We start from the raw sequence: 20,450 nt of genomic DNA, 5'->3' as shown, positions 1-20,450 counted from the left end.
AATAACAAACCAGATCAGAGATCTGATCCAACTTTAAAAGCACTCCTCCCCCCCTTTTTTTCCTATTTTTGAGGACCTGCTGTTGAGAGAAACATCCATAGAACCAAGACCTGCAAAACTAGGCACCAGATCTTTAATCACATTACAGCCAGAAATAAATTAGATAGATACCTAACTAAATCTTTGAACCTGATCTTATATGACCTGTTGAGAATTGTGAGGATCCAGATCTTCAGATTCTGGCAGATACTGACAGATTCTTCTCTGGCACCCTAAAACTCGCTTAATCTTCTTTTTCCTTTAGTAAATGAATGGTACTTTAATCTGTTGTCTTCTAGATGCTGAAGTTATATATATTTCACAAATTTAATTTCAGTAGAGGTATGTTGACTTGAGCCCTAGCTGAGGGATATGCAAATACAACAGTATACCAAATAAATTTTCATCAAAGATTTAACTGAATTAACTGTTCACACAGTTTCTACATAGTCAGCTTGTCGTGGCTTCTTTTGCAGCTTGACTACCTCCATTTTCGATAGAGAGATTTAAAAGGTTTTCTCCCCTCCCCCGGGGTTAAAGAGAGTGATGAGCACTAATCAGCCACCTGTACCTATAGCACAGTGCTACAGCTTGTTTGCCTTACAAAGGCTGCTGCACCCCTGGGGAAAAGTCATAGTGTGGTGTTTTTTTTCTTTTAAACATTTCAAGTTCAGTTCCTTCAAGAAAAGTTTAACATTTCACGCAATTTTAAGCACTACTAGAAGGAGAAGTCCCCTTCTCTCACAGTGCTGCCTGGACTCTGTAGGAGAGAAAATAAATACTGTTCATTTTTCTTCTCTTTTTAATTTTTCTGTTTCATCAAGTGATTCACACATTTGGTGTCAGCTTGATCCCTGTAACATGTAAAAATGAGACTTTGAAAATAAGAGTAACATTTAGCAATCACAAGAACTTTACTCACGTTAGCATGATGTGAAATCCACTAAATAGCCAATTAAAATACAAGAAAAAAAATCAGAAACAAATAAAAGAAACCTCTTCCTTTAATGCAGTGATACTTAAGTAGTTTTTTTATTGTCAAACTGTGTCTTTGAATGAAGCACTATTTAGGACTAGCAGCTGATACAGTTATAATTTAAGCTGCATTCTGATTCCCGTTTGCTATTTTTCCTTACTGTGACTGGCTAAGAATGATAAAAAATGTTCTGCTTTGTCTTTTTTAAGTTCTGACTCAGTAGCAGGCAAGTACTACTTATGGGGCTGATGTAAAGCCTAGTGAAGTCAACTGGAATGTTTCCAGTGACTTCATTAGACTTTGGATTGGGTCTGAAGTGCAGCAATTTACTCAACTCTGGAGCATAAATTACAGACATAAAAAACAAATTATTTGTGTGTTGCTGGATTACTGACAGCAAAATGTATGATGTCAGAAAAATAATAGGCAGAGATAGCCTGCACAAGTTGGAAAAGCTTAAAATATAGCCAAAGATAGGGGAATACTCTTTGGCAAGAATAAAGACAGTCTCAGTTCCAGTGCCAGTGGAGGGAAGTTGAGTAATTTGACAGACAATTATGTGATTAATCTAGTAGGAGAAGACGCTGCCTCACTCGGTCACCACTCTGCTGCCTGATCATTGCACTAATATCTAGATGAGACGATGGTCTGTATCACAGCAGGAAGAGCTCCGTTAACAACCGATGGAAACCCCTGTGGAAATGTTAGGAATTCCAGTGGCCTAGACTGAGAGCAGAGGCAAACAATGGCAGCCAGACACATCAGACGAGTTTGTTGCCAGAGTAAGTACGACAATGTTGAAGAGAACTGAGTGTGAATGTTACTTAACCGACAAGAAATCAAGCAATCTCCACCTGAAACATAGTATTTTGTTTTAGAGAAAGGCCTCTCAAATATTGTTCTTCTGAAATTTCATACTATATGTCCTGATGAGTTAGGAATGATACAATCAGCTACATACTTGTTTCAATCAAAACTTACTTAATTTCTCCTTTTTTTGAAAACCTCAGGATGCCAACATCTTACCCTAGCCACGCCAGAGAAACTAATAAAAATATTTGTTACAAAGTGGTTATTTGGTTGAATCGATTTTTCTCAGGTGAGTATTTTATTTCAGCATACAATAATCCAATCACTGAATAGTAATTCTACTTTGTAAAAAGACTGATTTCAGAATAAACTCATTTTTTATTCTGCAAGAGCCTATCCAAGCAATTATTATTATCTTGGAATAGCTGATTGTGCAACAGCTATGTCAATCTACTTCTGAAGATGTGTAAAACCTTAATATTCAAATATTGATTTCTCCCAGATCAGAAGTGTTTCTAACTTCCAGAATTTGGTTCAGGTTATTCTTTAGCTAGGTGTACATATCTTTAGCTTCACCTTATCAGCAAACAAGGAAGGATTTCTATTTAGAGATGTATTAACATAAAAGAGTTTGTATTTTAAGAATGTTAAAGGGAATATGAAACTGGGATTTAACGTGGGTAGAATACCTATACATCAGTACCTAATAGTACACTGCAAGCCACAGAACTGAAAGACACACATATTTTGTTTATAAAGTTGATATGCAAAATAAAATTGCATTTCAAAAAGATAGAAATATTTAAGTTAAACTTTAAAATAAGATGCATATCTTCAGTCAACAATTTTCGTCTTACATTAAATTATATGCCCAATTTATTTACACAGTAGAATTTACTGATTTTTTAAAGTAATTTTTTGCTATTAGAAGCCATCTCTCTCTCAAAAGCAAACAAAACCCTCTGTGATACGTAAAATCAACCTTTTAGCATTCCTTTTCTATTCAGCTTTCTCCATATTTTGACTCCTGTTGTTTTCACAAATTGTTTTCACAACTGAAACAGTGAAGGACAGGGAAATTGGACTGACAAATGGAAAATAAAAGTGAAGGGTTTTTTTAATTATTAAACCAGATGACACAGTAACAAATACAGATATGGTACTGAACTAACAAATCTTTCCTCAGATCACACCTGTGCCTTAAAGTACAGCCATTTTTTACCACTATATCAGTCTAATGACAGATTCTCCTCACAAACCTTTCCTCACTTACTGCCCCAAATTTTCATGGTTGTCGTAATACTATTCAGGCTGGAACAAAAAGAATGGGAAAGTGAAAATGGTATGGAGAAGAAACCCTTGGGATAATACTTGGAAAGAAAAATTTTGAGTAACTGGAAATGCTTATCTTTTAAAAATCACTATACAAGAAGAGATGCTTTTCTGAGTTTCTATACTGCCTATAGCAGAAACTGTCGTCTTTTTCTTAAACAGCATGTATTTTGCGCTGGGCAGAACACTTAAAACCTCACCTCAGAGGTGCTGTGCACTCTTGCTTTGTTCCAGTAAACCATGTGCTCAACTTTACGTGTGTATACTCCCTGTGAATTAATGTCAACAGATAATAAAGTATTTGATGCTAAAAGCTTTGTTTAACATTATTAAAAAAAATTTTGGTAGGATTCCCAGGCAGGATTTTTACAGACATTTTCCCACATAAGATGGGCAATTAGACGGTATGAAAAGCGACTTCCAGTTCTCAAAGTTTCATTTCACTTGGGAGCCAATATGATTATAGCGGCTAGACTAGTTTAAAAGACAAGGAGCCAGAAGAGTTTAACATTTTCAGGAAGGCTGATCCATTCACCGAATTACCTTGCGCTAATCACTTAACTGTTACGTTCTTTAGTGAAACTATCTGTAACACTGGGTCAAAAACATCCCCCTCAGAAAAAAACTCATTGAGAAATAGATGCTTAAGTCTGGTTCAGTTCTCCAAAGCAAATAAATTACAAAAAAAGCAAGACAAATATGGCACGAGAACAAGACATTCCTTTAGCAACCCTACTAAGTCAAACTGAGATGCAGCTGCAATGAAAGCCTACTTAATTCCAATGTTGTATATCATTGAGCTAAAAGCCAGCACAAAATACACTCTGATGTCTACTTGATTATTAAATGCTCACTTGGAAACCAGAAGGCAAAATTCAGACTTTACTTACACAGCTACAACCTCAATGACTTCAGAAAAAACAGTGGAAATCCATGGAGTAGCATCCTGTGGCATCTACACATCATGCACACAGAAGACAGGCACTGGCAGCATTCAGTACTTTGTGCTGTTTGTTGACACGTGCCTACTTTAAAGCACTGTGCATTTTTCTGGTACTCTTATCAAAAACAGTTGTCATAGCCATTGTTCTAATCTGGACACTAACTCAGACTCTCTCGTGGAAAACAGCAACACTATTACCAGATAAAGATGTACAGCAAATGGAAAATTACTCTGGCAGTTAAGGCACAAGAATAGAGATCAAGAACCCACCCAGGTTCCATTTCCAGACATGTCAGACACTTCCTGGATGATCATGTGCGTATTGTCAAATTCTGATGTTCCAGTTTCCTCATCCACAAAATGGATCTAGCAGCACTCATTAAAGAAGTTCTGCGCTTTGAGACTGAGATGAAAAACTACTTTAAAGGTCTGCAGTTAAGGAGGAATTGTATGTTGCTATGCATGGCAGCCTTACTCAATTCTTTTCAGTTAATGAATCACTCCGTTAATTTGTTGTATCTTTGAAAACATTCTGCAGTAGAGACATACACAGTTTAAATACCCCTGTGTGTCACCATCTGCTAAATTACTCTCTCTTACACAGAATGCACAAGAATTTCATACTTAAAAACATGCAGAAGCCCTGTATCCTACTGAAATGCAACACAGTATATGGAAAACCTATTGGTTCAAACAACGTTACTCGCAGTGGTTCACAAAACCTAGGAACACAATGGTACTTTCAGCAAAGCAGTGTGCTACCCGTTATACTTCTTTTCGTAATCTTAGTCTCAACGACATACTGCAGTAGTGTCACTTCACACGTCAGCAATAGAACTAGACCTAGCCACAGCACTGGGAGCCACTGATGTATCACTTCAGCATATACAGAGCCTCTCATGGCATCAAGCCAACAAACCGGTGTATTTCTGTGCTTGTATACAGCTGGCAGAGGCAGAACAGACGGGAAAACAACATGACAATCCCCTGCTGCTTTATTTACACTTGACTTCTTGTAGTACAACGCCTGGGGACAGAGCGAGCTCAGAACTGGACACTTCTCAGCCCTGTGCTCTCGAGCTGGGCTGCATCCTTCATGTTTTCAGTCAAAGATATCTGTTTGTGTTTTTCTTTTTTACTTTTTTTTTGGGGGGAGGGGTGAAGCATGCATTGAGCGTGTTGACTCTGTACCCCTAACAAAATGTCAGTTCAGAAGTTATTGCTGTGTTCCCTCATCTCACACCTGAACACGTTAGAAAAATTTAAACCTAAAATGTTCAAGGAGCTAATGCCATCTAAAGGCTAATAAGCTGAACTACAATATATGGCCACTAGCCTTTTAACCGTAAGGAAAACCACTGTGTCTAACTGGTACAGATTTGCACTTACTGTTGCTGAGAACAGCATTGGCAGCGGAAGGCTTTAGCTGCAATGGCAAAAGAAAGAAAAAGTTCTTACTGCTCTGCAAGATTGTCTGATACAAAGTCCATCTCTTTGTATGTGTTTTTTTTTTATCACTAGAGCTTTATTAGTAACATGATTTATCCTGATTTTATTTATGAATATATTTCATTGCACTTGCACTTACTTCAAGCAAAGTTGATAGTATGAACTGCTGCTCATTTCAAAACATAGAAGAAGTCACAGAATGAATATTCTGCAGCAATATGAGAGATTTATAGATTTGAATGGTATTTTTTCTAACTTTGCTATAAGACAGGCTCCTCCAATCATGTACAGCCTTCTATACATGAAGAAAAGTCTCTAGTTTCTAGAGGATGATAGGACAAGGGGTGATGGCTTCAAGCCAAAAGAGGGTAGATCCAGATTAGATACAAGGAAGAAATTCTTTAGTGTGAGGGTGGTGAAACACTGGAACAGGTTGCCCAGAGAAGCTGTGGATGCCCCCTCCCTCGAACTGTTCAAGGCGAGGTTGGATGGGGCTTTGAGCAACCTGGACTAGTGGAAGATGTCCCTGCCCATGGCAGGGGGCTTGGAATCAGATAATCTTTAAGATCCCTTCCAACCCAAACCATTCTGTGATTCTAAGATCCTGACTCTGTGCTCTATTTAAGAGTAAGGCTAAAAAATCGTTCTTCGCTGGTGACTTCTCCAGGTCTCTAAAATAAAACCATAATAAAATCAATCAGGTTGGTTAATTTAAAAATTAATTTTAAATACGTTTGCCTTATGAAACAAATACTACAGAAGCAGTATTACTAAGCAGCATGGACTTTCTGTTCAAGCTATAAGCAAAGTCAAGCTGTTGAATGCTTAATCTCAGTTTGCTGAAATGTTAAACCAGTTTTTGACAAGTATCTTTTTCTGCAAGCAAGGTGGCAGTATTTTCTTCATTTCTGTTTATTCAACCAGATCACTTTAATGAATTATCCCAGCTGTTTTTTCTTTTATTATTTCCATCCATAAATAAAAAACAGATGGAAAGGGCAGGATGATCTCTACTAGTTCTACACACTTGAACGACTGAATGATCAAACCAATTACATTCTCTTTCTACAAGTATACTTCCACTTTTTTAATAAAACCTTTTTAAGTGCAAAACATACAACCTTCTTAAGAAGAAGGTTCAAATACACTTATAGTAATCTTATTTAACTAAAATCAACTATAAAGAGTATTTTTCTCATGATTTTTTCAGTTCCCATATTTATCCACTAGGAATTTGATATGAATCACAAGTTAAAGTGCAATAATTATCTAGTAAAAAAAGAAATTAAACCGTCCTCATCTTCTAAAATAGTAAAATGCATGTAAAAATTAAGAATCCATATAAACGTTATGTTAAAGTCTGACATGTCTCCGATGTATGTAGATATAGCATGCCCTCTTTGTTAGCAAAAAGAAATGCTAAATTATGCATAAAGACTATAATCAGCACATTTTAATGGTTACCAATCAGTGAAAAATCAGTCTTTAAGAAAAAATACAACTGTAATTCAGATTAAAAGCAATCATTTAAATCAAAGTTTCCTTTTCACTGATTTGATTAATTCTCATGATGGCTCATTGAAACCACTCCTTTAATGTATGCTACTGTATACTCATTCTGAGTTACAGAAAAAACTTTTTTCTGCTTTTGAAACAAAATACTGCTGCCACACTCCTCACTTCTAGCTGCAGTCAGACATTTACTTCTGTAAACAGGGTTATGTCCCTTCACTTCCTAATCCGTATCATGGACTCCCCCTGTCCACTTTTACTGACATCAATGCCTTGCAGCCAAGCAGTCAGCTGCATCAGTTCCCTAATCCAGATGAAACAAATTTGTTGAAAACAACAGCAAATTACTTTTTATGAAGGACAATCTCAGGACATGAGGGAGCTGCAACAAGCCTGGGGAAAAGGTGGGACTCTTTCTTTGTAACAGTCTTGTGGTGGGTTGACCCTGGCTGGGTGCCAGGTGCCCACCAAACCCACTCTATCACTCCCCCTCCTCAGCTGGATAGGGGAGAGAGAATAAGGCTCGTGGGTCAAGATAAGGATGGGAGAGATCACTCAGCAACTACCATCACTACGGTTTGGTGACCTTATAGCAGCCTTCCAGTACCTGAAGGAGGCCTACAGGAAGGATGGAGAGGGGCTTTTTCACAAGGGTGTGTAGTGATAGGACAAGGGGGAATGGCTGTAAACTAAAAAAGGGCACATTTACATTAGATACAAGGAAGAAATTCTTCACCATGAGGGTGGTGAAACACTGGAACAGGTTGCCCAGAGAAGCTGTGGCTGCCCCCTCCTCGGAAGTGTTCAAGGCGAGGTTGGATGGAGCTCTGAGCAACCTGGACTAGTGGAAGATGTCCCTGCCCATGGCAGGGGGCTTGGAATCAGATGATCTTTAAGGTCCCTTCCAACCCAAACCATTCTATGATTCTATGATCACGGCCAAAACAGACTCGGCTTGTGGAAATTAATTTATTACGATCAAAATCAGAGCAGGAGAATGAGAAAATAAAACCTAGACCTTACAACATCTTCCCCCCACCTCTCCCTTCTTCCTGGGCTTAACTTTACTCCTGTTTCTCTACCTCCTCCCCCTGAGCGGCGCAGGGCGACAGGGAATGGGAGTTTCGGTCAGTTCATCACACATTCTCTGCTGCTCCTTCCTCCTCACACTCTTCCCCTGCTTCAGCATGGGGTCCTTCCCATGGGAGACAGTTCTCCATGAACTTCTCCAACTGGAGCCCTTCCCATGGGCTGCAGTTCTTCACGAACTGCCCCAGCGTGGGTCCCTTGCACAGTGTGCAGTTCTTCAGGAACAGAGTGCTCTAGCATGGGTCCCCCACGGGGTCAAAAGTGCTGCCAGCAAACCTGCTCCAGCCTGGGCTCCTCTCTCCAAGGGTCCACAGGTCCTGCCAGGAGCCTGCTCCAGCGCGGGCTCCCCATGGGGTCACAGCCTCCTTCAGGCGCATCCACCTGCTCCGACATGGAGTCTTCCATGGGCTGCAGGTGGATATCTGCTCCACTGTGGACCTCCAAGGGCTGCAAGGGGACAGCCTGCCTCACCATGGTCTTCTTCATGGGCTGCAGGGGAATCTCTGCTCTGGTGCCTGGAGCACCTCCTTCTTCACTGACCTTTGTGTCTGCAGAGTTTTTTCTCTCACATTTTCTCACTCCTTTCTCCTGGCTGCAATTGCTGTTGTGCAGCAACTTTTTCCCCTTCATAAATATGTTCTCACAGAGGTGCTACCACCATCGTTGATGAGCTTGGCCTTGGCCAGTGGTGGGTCCACCTTGGAGCCGGCTGGTATTGGCTCTATTGGAGACAAGAGAAGCTTCTGGCATCTTCTCACAAAGCTACCCCTGTAGACCTCCGCTACCAAAACCTTGCAACGCAAGCCCAGTACAAGTCTATGTTAGTATAAAGAAACTGAGGAAAGAGTAGACTTTTTGGGTACAATGTAACTGTTCACATTACCTACAGTAATATCCTACACCAATTTGAACCCAATTACTCATGTTTTATCTCTATACAACGACAGACATACTTTTAAATGGCTGTGGCTCTGCCATCTTCCTTCAGACTGGTTTTTACTGGCCTCAGCGTACTTTGATATCACACAGCACTCCAGACCCCTCATCTAACTCCCATACCTATAGTAGAATCCTGTATTAATGCCTGTCATGTTTCTCTACATTGGTACCAACTACCTCACAAACTTCTCTCTGTGGTCTTCTGTTCTCTTTCGATCACCCCATGCCTCAGGTAACAAATTTGGCTTTCAATTAATTGCAGGTTTACAGACAGACTTACATCTTCCCACTTTGGAGTCAAAACCTGACTGTGAAAGGCATTATAAACTCATAAAGACAAATCCTTCATTTATCTTTAAGACTAACACTTTTACCCTAATTTGAAAAAAAAAAAGAAAAAAAACAGAAAAAAAGAAAAGAAAAAAAAGAAAAAAGAAAAAAGAAAAAAGAAAAAAGAAAAAAGAAAAAAGAAAAAAGAAAAAAGAAAAAAGAAAAAAGAAAAAAGAAAAAAGAAAAGGATTGTTCATACTTTCTGCTTGATTATCTGTTGGTTTCTTTTCTTCTCTCTCATAAATATTTGGAATCAATCCCCAAATGGTGAAAAAATATGACAGAGGAACAAAAGTCTCTGCAAGGGTAAGATTCTGTATCATGAAAATCAATATCCAAGTCAAGGAGAAAACCTCAAATTACTACTGCTGTCGAGCACCAAAGTCACCTGTCCTGTTTGGCCTCCTGGCTTGATAATGAGCACATGCCAAGCCCCAAAGCACAAAACCACAGCGTATTTCAGAATCCGGCACGACACCTGCTACCTTTTGTTCAGCTAGCACTTTGGGAGCACAGAGGGAAGATGAATGTATTACAGGGCATGTCAGAAAGCTAAAAGGCCTATTAGGGTGCCACAGCAATGTGCGTGGCATCTAGAAATATGGGAACACGGCAGGAAGCTTGTGCTATTGTGGCAGGATGGGCATATAGGCAATGTAAAGGCAGAAGACACAAAACTGGGAAAACAGAATTCAGTATTTCTGCTGCTCCAAGATGAACTACGCTTAGAACACAACCACTCATGACTTCCGAAAACTTTTAAATGACTATTCTTGCCTCATCTCTCAGTATTTCTTGACTGCACAAACCTACGACCAACGTCTTCAAGACATTTTACAAAGAAGAGTTCCTCAAGGGTAGAAGGAACAGCTTTTACCACAATATGCTTTTTATCAGTTCTGTTGTACTTAATGGTAACAATTTGTCTAAAAATATCCAACCAAGGAAAATTTTCTTCCCCAAATTAGAGACTGCAATGGGATATTCTGGCCAGAATCTCAGAATACACCTCCTACGGCAGCAACAAAAATACTTCCGGTAGAGAATTAGGAAATGTGACTATCATGTCACATGCAGCCCTTTTATCCTGTATTTTTCATACTATGTGGGACAGTGTTAATTAGTTGCTCTGACAGGAATTTATTCCACAAACTCAAACCAACCCCTCTGTTGCTTGCTCTATTGTGCTGAGATATTAAGCTGCTGACTGTGCCACCAGCCCATCATTGTTCAGGTACTGCCTACCTGAACATTAAGCACCTCAAATCTGATGTAGTATTAAATCTGCATGGAAGGAAACCAGTTAAAATATCAGGCTGGGGTTCTAGCCTTGACCAAAACTTTCCAGAAGGCAAAATGTTACACGATTACTACATTTTTGAAGAATAATAATTTCAAACTCAAGTAGACTGCATTTCTGTAGTTCCCTGAGATGTAATGAAGGTATATACTACTGGGAGTGTATGATCTTTGACTTGTGCATAGAGCACAAAGATGCAGTCAGCTATAAATGGCATGCAGGAGTAATGCAACCATTACTATATTCTGCTATGATCGCACTGCTGTTCTGCAAGATGGCCATGAAATCCAGGCCTATTCTTCACCAGCAGAATTAAAAACAAGTTTGTCTACACACAGAGATCCATAAATAAAATGGTTTATGTTGAAGATACTCTTATCCTTCTATATTTAAGCTTGATCCATCACCCACTAATGGCAATAGACATTGTAAACATCCACAGAAGAGTCCAAAACCAAGTAATTGTGGCTTGTCAGAATCACACATCTGGTGGGGAACCAATTTTACGACGGAAGGATTAAACTAAAACTTTAAACAGGCTGTTCAGATTTGGCACAAGGGGTTTGGGACAACATCCTTGGTCTCTCAGGTTGGAGTTTTGACAAGGATCTGGCCTGGCATTACACCCGAACCAAAAGTTGTCATCTCTTCTTCATCTGTTTTCTTCTTCCCACCTCCTCCCTCTATTGTGCCGGTGTTTGTACGGCAAGGGCACAACAAAATGGTTTGAGGACTTGATCTCATCGAAAAATATTGCAGGGGAACGTGTGGCTGTCAGCTGGGGCAGTTTTCTCAGTGTGCTTCACTGTCTGGCACAAACACAGGCTCTACCAGCTTAAATGTGTACTGTACCGCACTTCTGGAAACCTGAGACCAGGTAGGCATAAGTGACTTACACTGGACTGGTTTTTCGCCTACTAGACAGTAGTAACTTCTATTTAACTTGCACAGACAAGGTGGACTGAATTGCACCTTACCAGATCAGCCTATTGCTTTATATAACCTCATAGTCTATTCCAATCAAAAATGGTCATTTCAAACAAAGACAAAAATCTCGTAGTGGACTACTAAGCAAACAAGCAACCTATTTATTTTTTTTTTTTTTAACTCTGTCCCCTTAAGCGTCAGGCTTTAGTACCACTATTAATATTTATGCTAGATAACTTGGAAGCATTTATTTATTTATTTATTCCCCCCTAAACACTTTGGCTTGATCATGTATTTGAGTGATTTAATTCCTCGCCTGAATACGCATTTAGTCGGGGCGGGGGGGGGGGGAGGGGGGGAGAGGGGGGAATCCAATTTGAATTGACACTGGCTCAGTCTGGTCACAGCCTGCCCACGACCGACTTGCAGCCATTCCACGCGTTTATCCACGCCGGTCCCAGCACTCCCGCGCGCCGCCTGTCACCGCAGCGGCACGGACCCACCGAGGGCACCGCTGCGGCCCGCGTGCCCGCCAGCTCCAGCCTCTCCGGTCCCACACCTGCGCTTCCGGGCCCTTAACTCATTACAAAAATTACCTGTCAGAAAAACTCTTAAAAACGCTTCCCGTGGCACCCGACAGCCGGGGGGGCTGCCAGCTAGGCCGCACGGCTGGAGGCGGCGAGAGCCCCCACGGCCCCGCGGGTATGAGGCGGGCTGAGAACCCCCCCACGCACACTTCGCGGCGGCTGGGGAGACGCTCGCCGGGCTGTACCACTGCGTGCCCTCTAAGGGTGGGGACGCAAGGCGACGGCCGCTCGCCTCTTCCCCATCCGGCTCCTTAAAACCGCCCAGCGATGAAGCCCAGAGGCCCAGCCCCGCGCTAAACGCCGCTCCCTCCTACAGCTCCCCGGCATTCTCCCCGACCGCCTCTTTCCTCCCCTGTGTGGTAAATGGTGCGAGCCGCAGCAGCCCGCGCAGGTGTGGCCGATGGGACAAACCAACAGCGGGCGGAGGGGGAGCCGTGCGGCGAAGAGTGATGAGAGGCGGCGAGGCGGGAGGGCGAGACCGGGACGGGGCTGGCAGCGGCCGCATCATCGGGGAGCGACGCGAGCAGAGCGGCCGCCGCGGGAGATTGAAGTGTCTGCGCCGCCGCGGGGTCGCGGCGAGGCGAGGAGGGGGCGGTGCCGCTGCCGCCACTGCAGCCGTTGCCCGGCGGGAGGAGAGGAGGAGGAGGGGTAAGTACCGAGCCGCTGGGGAGAGTGTGCGCGCTGCGGCGCGGCCCCTCCGGGCGGGGAGCCTGGCCCCGCGCCCCCGGCGGCGGCTCGTGTGCCCGCGCGGAGAGGGGCGGGGCCCTCGTGGGTCCGCTCCTGCGCCCGGAGGCCGCCGGGCTGCAGGCCGAGGGGCCGCCCCTGCCCGGCCGCCTGCCGCCGGGTCGCCCGGGCCAGGCTCGTAGGCTGGGCGGAGGCTTCTGGTGAAGCGGGAGAGAGCGGGCGTGGAGTTGGGCGGAAACTGGCCTCTGCTCCCCGGGGCTGCCGTTCCATGAGCAAAGGCAGCCCCCCACCCCCAGCCGCTGCCCCATCTCCCCTTTGCTGGCCCAGGTGGGCCGTGAACCGAATCACAAAACTAATCCTAGTTTAAAAATAAAGTTGGTTGTTTTATATATATATTTTAGCTTGAGTCATCTTCCTGAGCTGGTTCAGTGTATGGGCAGCACAAGTGCTTGTGTAGGGGCTGGTGCAGAGGAGGAACTGCTGGCTGGAGCTGCTGCTTGGGGTAGAAGTGCTGCCTGAAAGTGTTAATAAAGCTGCTTGCTAATTAGAACATCTGTAATAACTTGTAAATTATAATTTGGCTATTCTTACTTCGATGGAGCATTTATTTCAATGTTGAGGTGTTTCAGATGTCTTTCACAGAACCACAGAATGTTTGGGGTTGGAAGAGACCTCTGTGGGTCATCTAGTCCAACCCTCCTGCCGAAGCAGGGTTACCTACAGCAGGCTGCACAGGACCTTGTCCAGGCAGGTCTTGAGTATCTCCAGAGAAGGAGACTCCACAGCCTCCCTGGGCAGCCGGTTCCAGTGCTCTGTCACCCTCGGAAGGAAGAAGTTCTTCCTCATGTTCAGCTGGAACTTCCTGTGCTTCAGTTTGTGCCCATTGCCCCTTGTCCTGTCACTGGGCACCACTGAAAAGAGTCTGGCCCCATCCTCCTGACACCTACCCTACAGATATTTGTAAGCATTTATAAGGTCCCTCTCAGCCTTCTCTTCAGGCTAAACAAGCCAAGTTCCCTCAGTCTTTCCTCATAGGAGAGATGCTCCAGACCCCTCATCATCCTCGTAGCCCTCCGCTGGACTCTTTCCAGTAGCTCCTCATCTTTCTTGAAGTGGGGAGCCCAGAACTGGACACAGTACTCCAGATGGGGCCTCATTAGGGCAGAGTAGAGGGGGAGGAGAACCTCCCTCGACCTGCTGGCCATATTCCTCTTGATGCGTCCCAGGATACCATTCGCTTTCTTGGCTGCATTTCTCTTTGTGCTGTAGAAACTGTGTGTGTACAGGTTGGATTTTTTCAGTGAGAACTTCACCTTTTTAGAAATAGATTACTTCTTGTATAGTAGTACTTGGAAAAAAAATCTGTGAGTCACCATTGCCTGATTGACTTCAGGAGCTGGTTGCAAAAAGAGCAGGCTTTTAGGCAACTGACAACTATGAGACAGCTATGAGTTCTTTAATTTTCTCAATGTATTCACTTATCAGAACTAAATTTACATTCTGCCACGTACTGGATGACCTCGAGTGTACAGGCGTTCTTGAGTCTGATGTGATGAAGGGCGTTTGCCCTTCCCCTAACTGGCCTTTAAAATCACAATGACAGAAGGCTCAAACATGAGGGAAGACAAATTTGTGAACATGTTAGAAGGTAGTTCTGTCTCTGACAAATAAGGTGAGGAAAAATGGAATATTCCTAAGAAACTCCGTAACTGAACACTAGTTCGGTAGGTCTCAAAAGCATCTTGTGAAATCACTTCTGTCTACACCTCTCACATGCAGGACTCTGCTAGTCTTGGGTTTCTTTAGTGAATATGGTAGCCGAGTTGGTGGTAGCGACTGTTTATAGTTCAGTCTTAACAGATGACTTTTCCCATCTTCTGGTGAGAAGTTTGAGCTTTCGCTCCAGCCCCTCGCTAGTATTTTTACCTCATGCACCTCGTCTCAAACATTGCCACGCTGCCTAACCAGCTCTGTGTGCCTTGAAGGTTCAGATGCCGTTAGGGTTTTACTTTCACGCGTCTCAGTTTTTATTCTCCTTGTCAACAGAGATCCCCGAGAACTTGCTTTTGTTTCCAGTAGACCAACTCCTTTCTGGCAAACCTGGGCTTCTGTTAGGAAAAGGGGGCTCGATACTGCTTGTACAGAGCCACTAGAGCACTTTCTCCTGACTCAGCCTGGCTCATGAACTTCTGCTTATTTGATCAGTTACTATTATACACAGATCTCAGCTCAAGTCACAGCCCTCCCTAGTCTTACTCCTGTTGGCCAAAAGTAAAAATCAGGGTTTTTGTTTCTTCTGTCTTTGCCTCTCTTTCTTGCATCTAAAAGGGTTATTTTAAGCTGAGAAGTAACTGATAGCGTTTTATTTTTTGCAAGTGCTGCTGAGAGCTTTGTAGCTCTTGCTCCTAGGTAAGTCACACAACCACAGTACAAAAAGCCTTGCATGTTCGGAAGGCTTCCTTTCTTGTCCCATTTTGTGCACCAAAATCTTCTAAAGCCTGTTTACAGTGCCAAGCAAAACTTAGTCATGTGATTGTAATGGAAATGTTTGCTGCTTCTTACCACTGAGAGTGGTGCATACAGAAAAAGCAGTACGTTAAAAGTATTTTTTAAATCTTTTTTTTAGTTAAGCCTCCTTTTGCTACCCCAGTTTTATTTCTATCTTCTTTCCTGCAGGTGGATGGATTTCAAAAATAATCTTACAGTCTAAGCTGGTGGGAGGGGGGGCAGGGGAACCCCAGAACAGCCAGAAACCGGACCCACAAACCCCACCTATCTGTGGTCCAGGTGTCCGACATCCCGGCGTTAGTTACCAAACCGAAAAGCTGTGACGGAGCGAAACGAGCCCGACGGGGTGCGGGGCTGACAGCCGAGCCCTGTCCGGCCGCTTCCTCCTCCTCCTCCTCCTCCTCCTCCTCCTCCGGGACTACCGCTCCCAGCAGCGCCCGGGCCGAAAGTGAAGACCAGCGCCCGGTGACGCCTCCCCGCGCCCGTCCCGCCTCGCCGCGTCCCGTCCCGTCCCCTCCCCTCGGGGCCCGGCGGCGGCCGCACATGTCCTTTCTCTTTTGTGTTCCGCCGGGCAGGCCGGCTGCGCGCCCGGGCTGCGGAGCCCGCCGCGAATCGCCGCCCCGGGGGAGAAGCCGGAGCGGGGCCCCGCCGGAGCGGCGTCCGGGAGCCGCTGCCCGGCCCTCGAGAGAAGCCTAGAAACGACGGGTTTTACGGAGCCGGAGGTCCAGGCCGGGGAGTAAAACTTGGCAGTTTCCCTCCGCGATTCCCACATGCCAGTGGATAACGTGAGCCCAGCTGCTTGTCTTGCCGCTGCCGCCTCCGGTGCCGAGGCGCCGACGCTCTCCTCCCGGGCCCGCTGCCGCTGCCTTCCCCCGGCCCCCGGGCCGCTCGGTGGGCTTGCCGTGCCATGTGGGGCTAGGCGCGGCGCGGCGGCTCTCCCCGGCGCGAAGCGGTAAACATGGAGGCGGCGGGCCGGCCCGCCGGCGGGGAGCGGAGTCCTCAGGGCGGCGGCGGGGACGCCGCGATGGACTGCTACCTGCGATCCCAGGGCTTGTACCGAAAGAGAGTCGCCAAGGATGGGTCCTGTCTCTTCAGGGCTGTGGCCGAGCAGGTAACCGCCGACATAAGCGAAGCTACTTGGCGCGGAGGCGTGGGCAGTGGCTCTCGAGTGGGTGATGATTTGTGTTACGGTGCAGACAAGCGTCGGTTAAGGGTGCGCAGTCGTGTCCCAGGGGTGGGGATGGGAAGTTCTGTCTTGTGGGGCGAGAGGAGTGCTGTGTGTACAGCCGCCTTCTGTCATCAAGAAACTGTTACCTGTTTTGACCTGCCACTGCCTGCTCAGAGCTTTTTTCAGTGTAAGCTTTCAACATTTGGGTACAACCCCTTCGCATGAGACTACTTAGGAAGCGAAATTTCGTGGGAAGAGTTGAAAAACCTTGTTCTTAGTTTTGTTAATTAGTTTACTATAAAATCAGAGAAAGTGAGTAATTTCAGTTCTTCCTGTTGAATTCCCCTCCCCCATTTCAGTGTTACTGTTAAAGGAAAAAAGTGACAGCGTCATCTTGTCTTGAATACAAACAAACAGCAGTGGGAGCTCTGGTGCTTCTCATTGTGGGAGCCCAGATTCCTGTGCTCATTATACACAGTTCACCTTTTTTTCAAATTTGGCCTAATTTCTGTACTCCTTGTGCAGAAAGACTGAACTGATCTGAATTTGGAAAAGTTTGAAGTTGAGGGTAGTGTGTAAGGATTGCAAGAGAGACTGCAAGTTAAGTTTACTGGAACTTCCCTACGTTGCAGTGAGGAGGGAGGCAAAGTCACATTAGAGATAACTCTGAACCTATGATGAAAGTCGTATTTGTCCAATAGAGATTTGAACAGGCAGTAGAACGCAGGTGTCATATTGGGATCTGAATTCATGGCTTCCACATCAGTATTTGGGCAACAGATGTACACCTCTTAAAGTCGAGAGAAAGTAAATCTGCTCTCTCTTAGATTTGGCTGGATTTCATTTGAACGAGTGCTTGTTGGTAGCTGATTTCCTCATCCGCTCCTGCAGTGATTTACTTCTTCAGTTAACTGAAGTCCTTTACAAAGGAGTCAGTTAAAGAGTGACAACAAATGCTATTCATTTTGCTCAGTAAATCCTCATAAAATTGAATGTTTGAATTTAGTTAATCTGTGAATTCTACAGTTACTTAATTTTCGATTTAAGTAATTGAGGTTTCACCTGCATAAAGATGTTGTTACTGAGTGAATATGCATTTTTAAATATTCTTAAAAATAAAACTAGAGTTTTTCCAAGCTTTTATTTAGACAACAGTCATTAATTATTTGTGAGCTGTCATCAAAACTCCTAAGAACTGGTGTCACATGCTTCTCTTTCTCTCTTTGTAGGTGTTATACTCTCAGTCTCGGCATATTGATGTTAGGATGGCTTGTGTAGACTATCTTCGGAAAAACAGGGAGAAGTTTGAAGCAGTAAGTATTTTTGGTTTTTTTATGAGCATTTTAAAAATGTTGCTTTATTCCTTCTGCTTTTCTAAGGTATATTATACTGTTTGTGACAGTATTCATCATAGCTGTATACTCGTTGATGCTTTTTAAAGTGAGTGCTCTTTATGTTAATTGGCACGTGTGGTAGTAACTCATTTTCATAAGCCTGGAGAAAGACCTGTGTACTGCTTAGACTGGAGGGAAGTGGGGTGGGAAGAGATATTATTGCTCATTAAAAAACAAGCATTCTGAAGCTTTAATAGTCTGTAGTGGAGCTACCGAAAGCAGGATTTTATTTTAGTATCACGCTTATTTTAATGAAGTGTTGTTATTGTGCTATTTAATTGATTTTGCAATATAGAAGGGAATTGACTGATGAGATTAGTGAAATTTGTTTCAGGGTCTACAATTTATTATGCATTGACATGGTAGGTTTTTTTTCTAAACATTTGTAATGAAGGTCTTCATCAACTGTGGACATAAAATATTGTGACATTGATCTATATGTGGCCAATGCCATCAGTGTTAACATTAGAGAATCCTTCTTTTCTTTATTTTAGAAGAACAATAATAAATAATGGCGCTTCTGTTGCACTTGTATGTGTTCTAGTGTATATACCATTTAGCTGATTTCCAGGACAGCCAAACAGGAGTATGTGTAAGCATTTGTTACTAGAGGATTATTACTCGTCTATCTCTCTGTTCTAAATGTACCTGGACCCAAAATAAAAAGGCTGTTTTTAGATGCACATGGGCATAGGGAAGAGGAGGAAAGTGGGAATAAGAGTGTATGTGTTTGCTGTAATTTCTGACAAAGTAGCCTATGCTGAAATGTGACTGGTCACTTGTAATGTGGAAGTTGTCAAGAATGAATGACATAAAATACAGTGACTCTCCCTGGGAGAATGCAGCTCTGACTTGACTGTTTCCGTTTTCCAGGACTGTTTGTTTGTTTGTTTCCAGTCCATCTGAGGACTTACCAACTCTTAGAGCTCTCTCCTTTCTTTTTTTATTTTTTCACTGCTGACTTTTTAATAATTTTCTTTCCAGAATTGCCCTACTCACTTGAATATCTGCTTCTCTACTTCTGTTTTCTTGTTGCGTTGTGTAGTTTTTGGAAACACCATGACCCTTTTTGCCTCTAAATGTATGTCGTTTCCCCTCCCCAGTTTCTGGCATCTTTTCAGCTCGGTAGCTGCTTTGTCAGCCCTAGCTAGTTTTACTGTCTTGGTCTCTCTCCTCCAAACTCCCAGTCTCACTGTTCTATTTATTTTCTTATGCTTAATCCAAGTGGTATGACCTCTCCTCTATCCATCTTTGCTATCTTTCTGAAAGGTCTCTTATAAAAGTTTCTTGTCATTTTTCAGAATAGGTGTTTCATGTACAAGGTTGAGGTGTTTTGTATCTCTTCTCATTTCCTAGGGTTCTTTCTCCCTCAGGTACTTCACTTCAGCTCTGCTGATCTCCTTTGCTCCCTGTATCTCTTACTATACTTTGTGTTTTCCATCTGGAATATAGCACTGTTAACTTATGTCTCTTACAAAAACCCAAAACAGCACAATCAACAAATGTCTCTTTCCGTAGTCTCTTAGTTCAGCTGTTTACTCATCTGCCTTCTTAATAGTTAGGCTCTGTTGACATGTACTGGTGGTAGTCATTGAAGTTCCTCTATTGTAACCATTTCAGCTTGGATTTCTGTCTCTTTCGTTCCATTGATACTGCTATAACCAATGTTTCAGGTGACTGTGTGTAAACACCATCTTCATTTTCATATTCATACTTATCCTTTCTTGAAGTGTTGTCTCTGCTGCAGTCTTGTCTTCATTCTCTTTTTTTATCTCTTCGGTTTTCTGTGAGATGCCCTTGCTTTCTTTCTCTGTGCATTAGGTCATTTAATTTCATCACACAAAACAACTGCTGTCTATGATCATGTTTTACTGATCCACCTTTTAACTTCATACCTGATTGCTTCTGTCTAAATTAAAAATTTTGGCCAGACTTTTAGATTCTTCTCATGAACAGCACTGTCCAGCCAGGTTCAACATGGCTAAAGCAGAACTGTTAATCTCACTAGTCAGGTCCTGCTTGACTAACTTAATCTGCTTCTGTGACAAGGTAACCTGCTTAGTGGATGAGGGAAAGGCTGTGGCTGTTGTCTACCTGGACTTTAGTAAAGCCTTTGACACTGTTTCCCAAAAAATTCTCCTGGAGAAACTGGCTACTCATGGCTTGGATGGGTCTATTCTTCGTTGGGTAAAAAATTGTCTGGGTGGCTGAGCCCACGGAATTGTGGTGAATGAGTTAAATCCAGTTGGTGGCCAGTCACAAGTGGTGTTCCCCAGGGCTCAGTTTTGGGGCCAGTTCTGTTTAAAATCTTTATCAGTGATCTGGATGAGGGGATTGAGTGCTCCCTCAGTAAATTTGCAGATGACACCAAGCTGGGTGGGAGTGTCGATCTGCTTGAGGGTAGGAAGGCTCTGCAGAGGGGTCTGGACAGGCTGGATTGATGGGCTGAGGCCAACTGTATGA

The 20,450-nt window shown here is 43.5% G+C and overlaps 1 protein-coding gene across 6 annotated transcripts in view; it reads left to right on the top strand.

Annotated features, from left to right (window-relative positions):
* Nucleotides 1–12,717: 12,717 nt before the first annotated feature.
* The window catches only part of OTUD4 (OTU deubiquitinase 4), a 37,591-nt gene continuing 29,858 nt past the window's right edge, over nt 12,718–20,450 (top strand). For 5 of the 6 annotated variants that reach the window (XM_075421050.1, XM_075421052.1, XM_075421051.1 and 2 more), the window contains exons 1-3: nt 12,718–12,881; nt 15,594–16,536; nt 17,823–17,906. In XM_075421050.1, coding sequence (XP_075277165.1) covers nt 16,384–16,536; nt 17,823–17,906 — 237 coding nt within the window. In that variant the 5' untranslated portion in view covers nt 12,718–12,881; nt 15,594–16,383. The remainder of the gene's footprint in view (nt 12,882–15,593; nt 16,537–17,822; nt 17,907–20,450) is intronic. The other variant, XM_075421049.1, reaches the window with a different exon arrangement.

The sequence above is a fragment of the Opisthocomus hoazin genome, chromosome 5, assembly GCF_030867145.1.
Source record: "Opisthocomus hoazin isolate bOpiHoa1 chromosome 5, bOpiHoa1.hap1, whole genome shotgun sequence".
Classification (NCBI taxonomy): domain Eukaryota; kingdom Metazoa; phylum Chordata; class Aves; order Opisthocomiformes; family Opisthocomidae; genus Opisthocomus; species Opisthocomus hoazin.
This window is presented reverse-complemented; position numbering and strand designations above follow the sequence as displayed.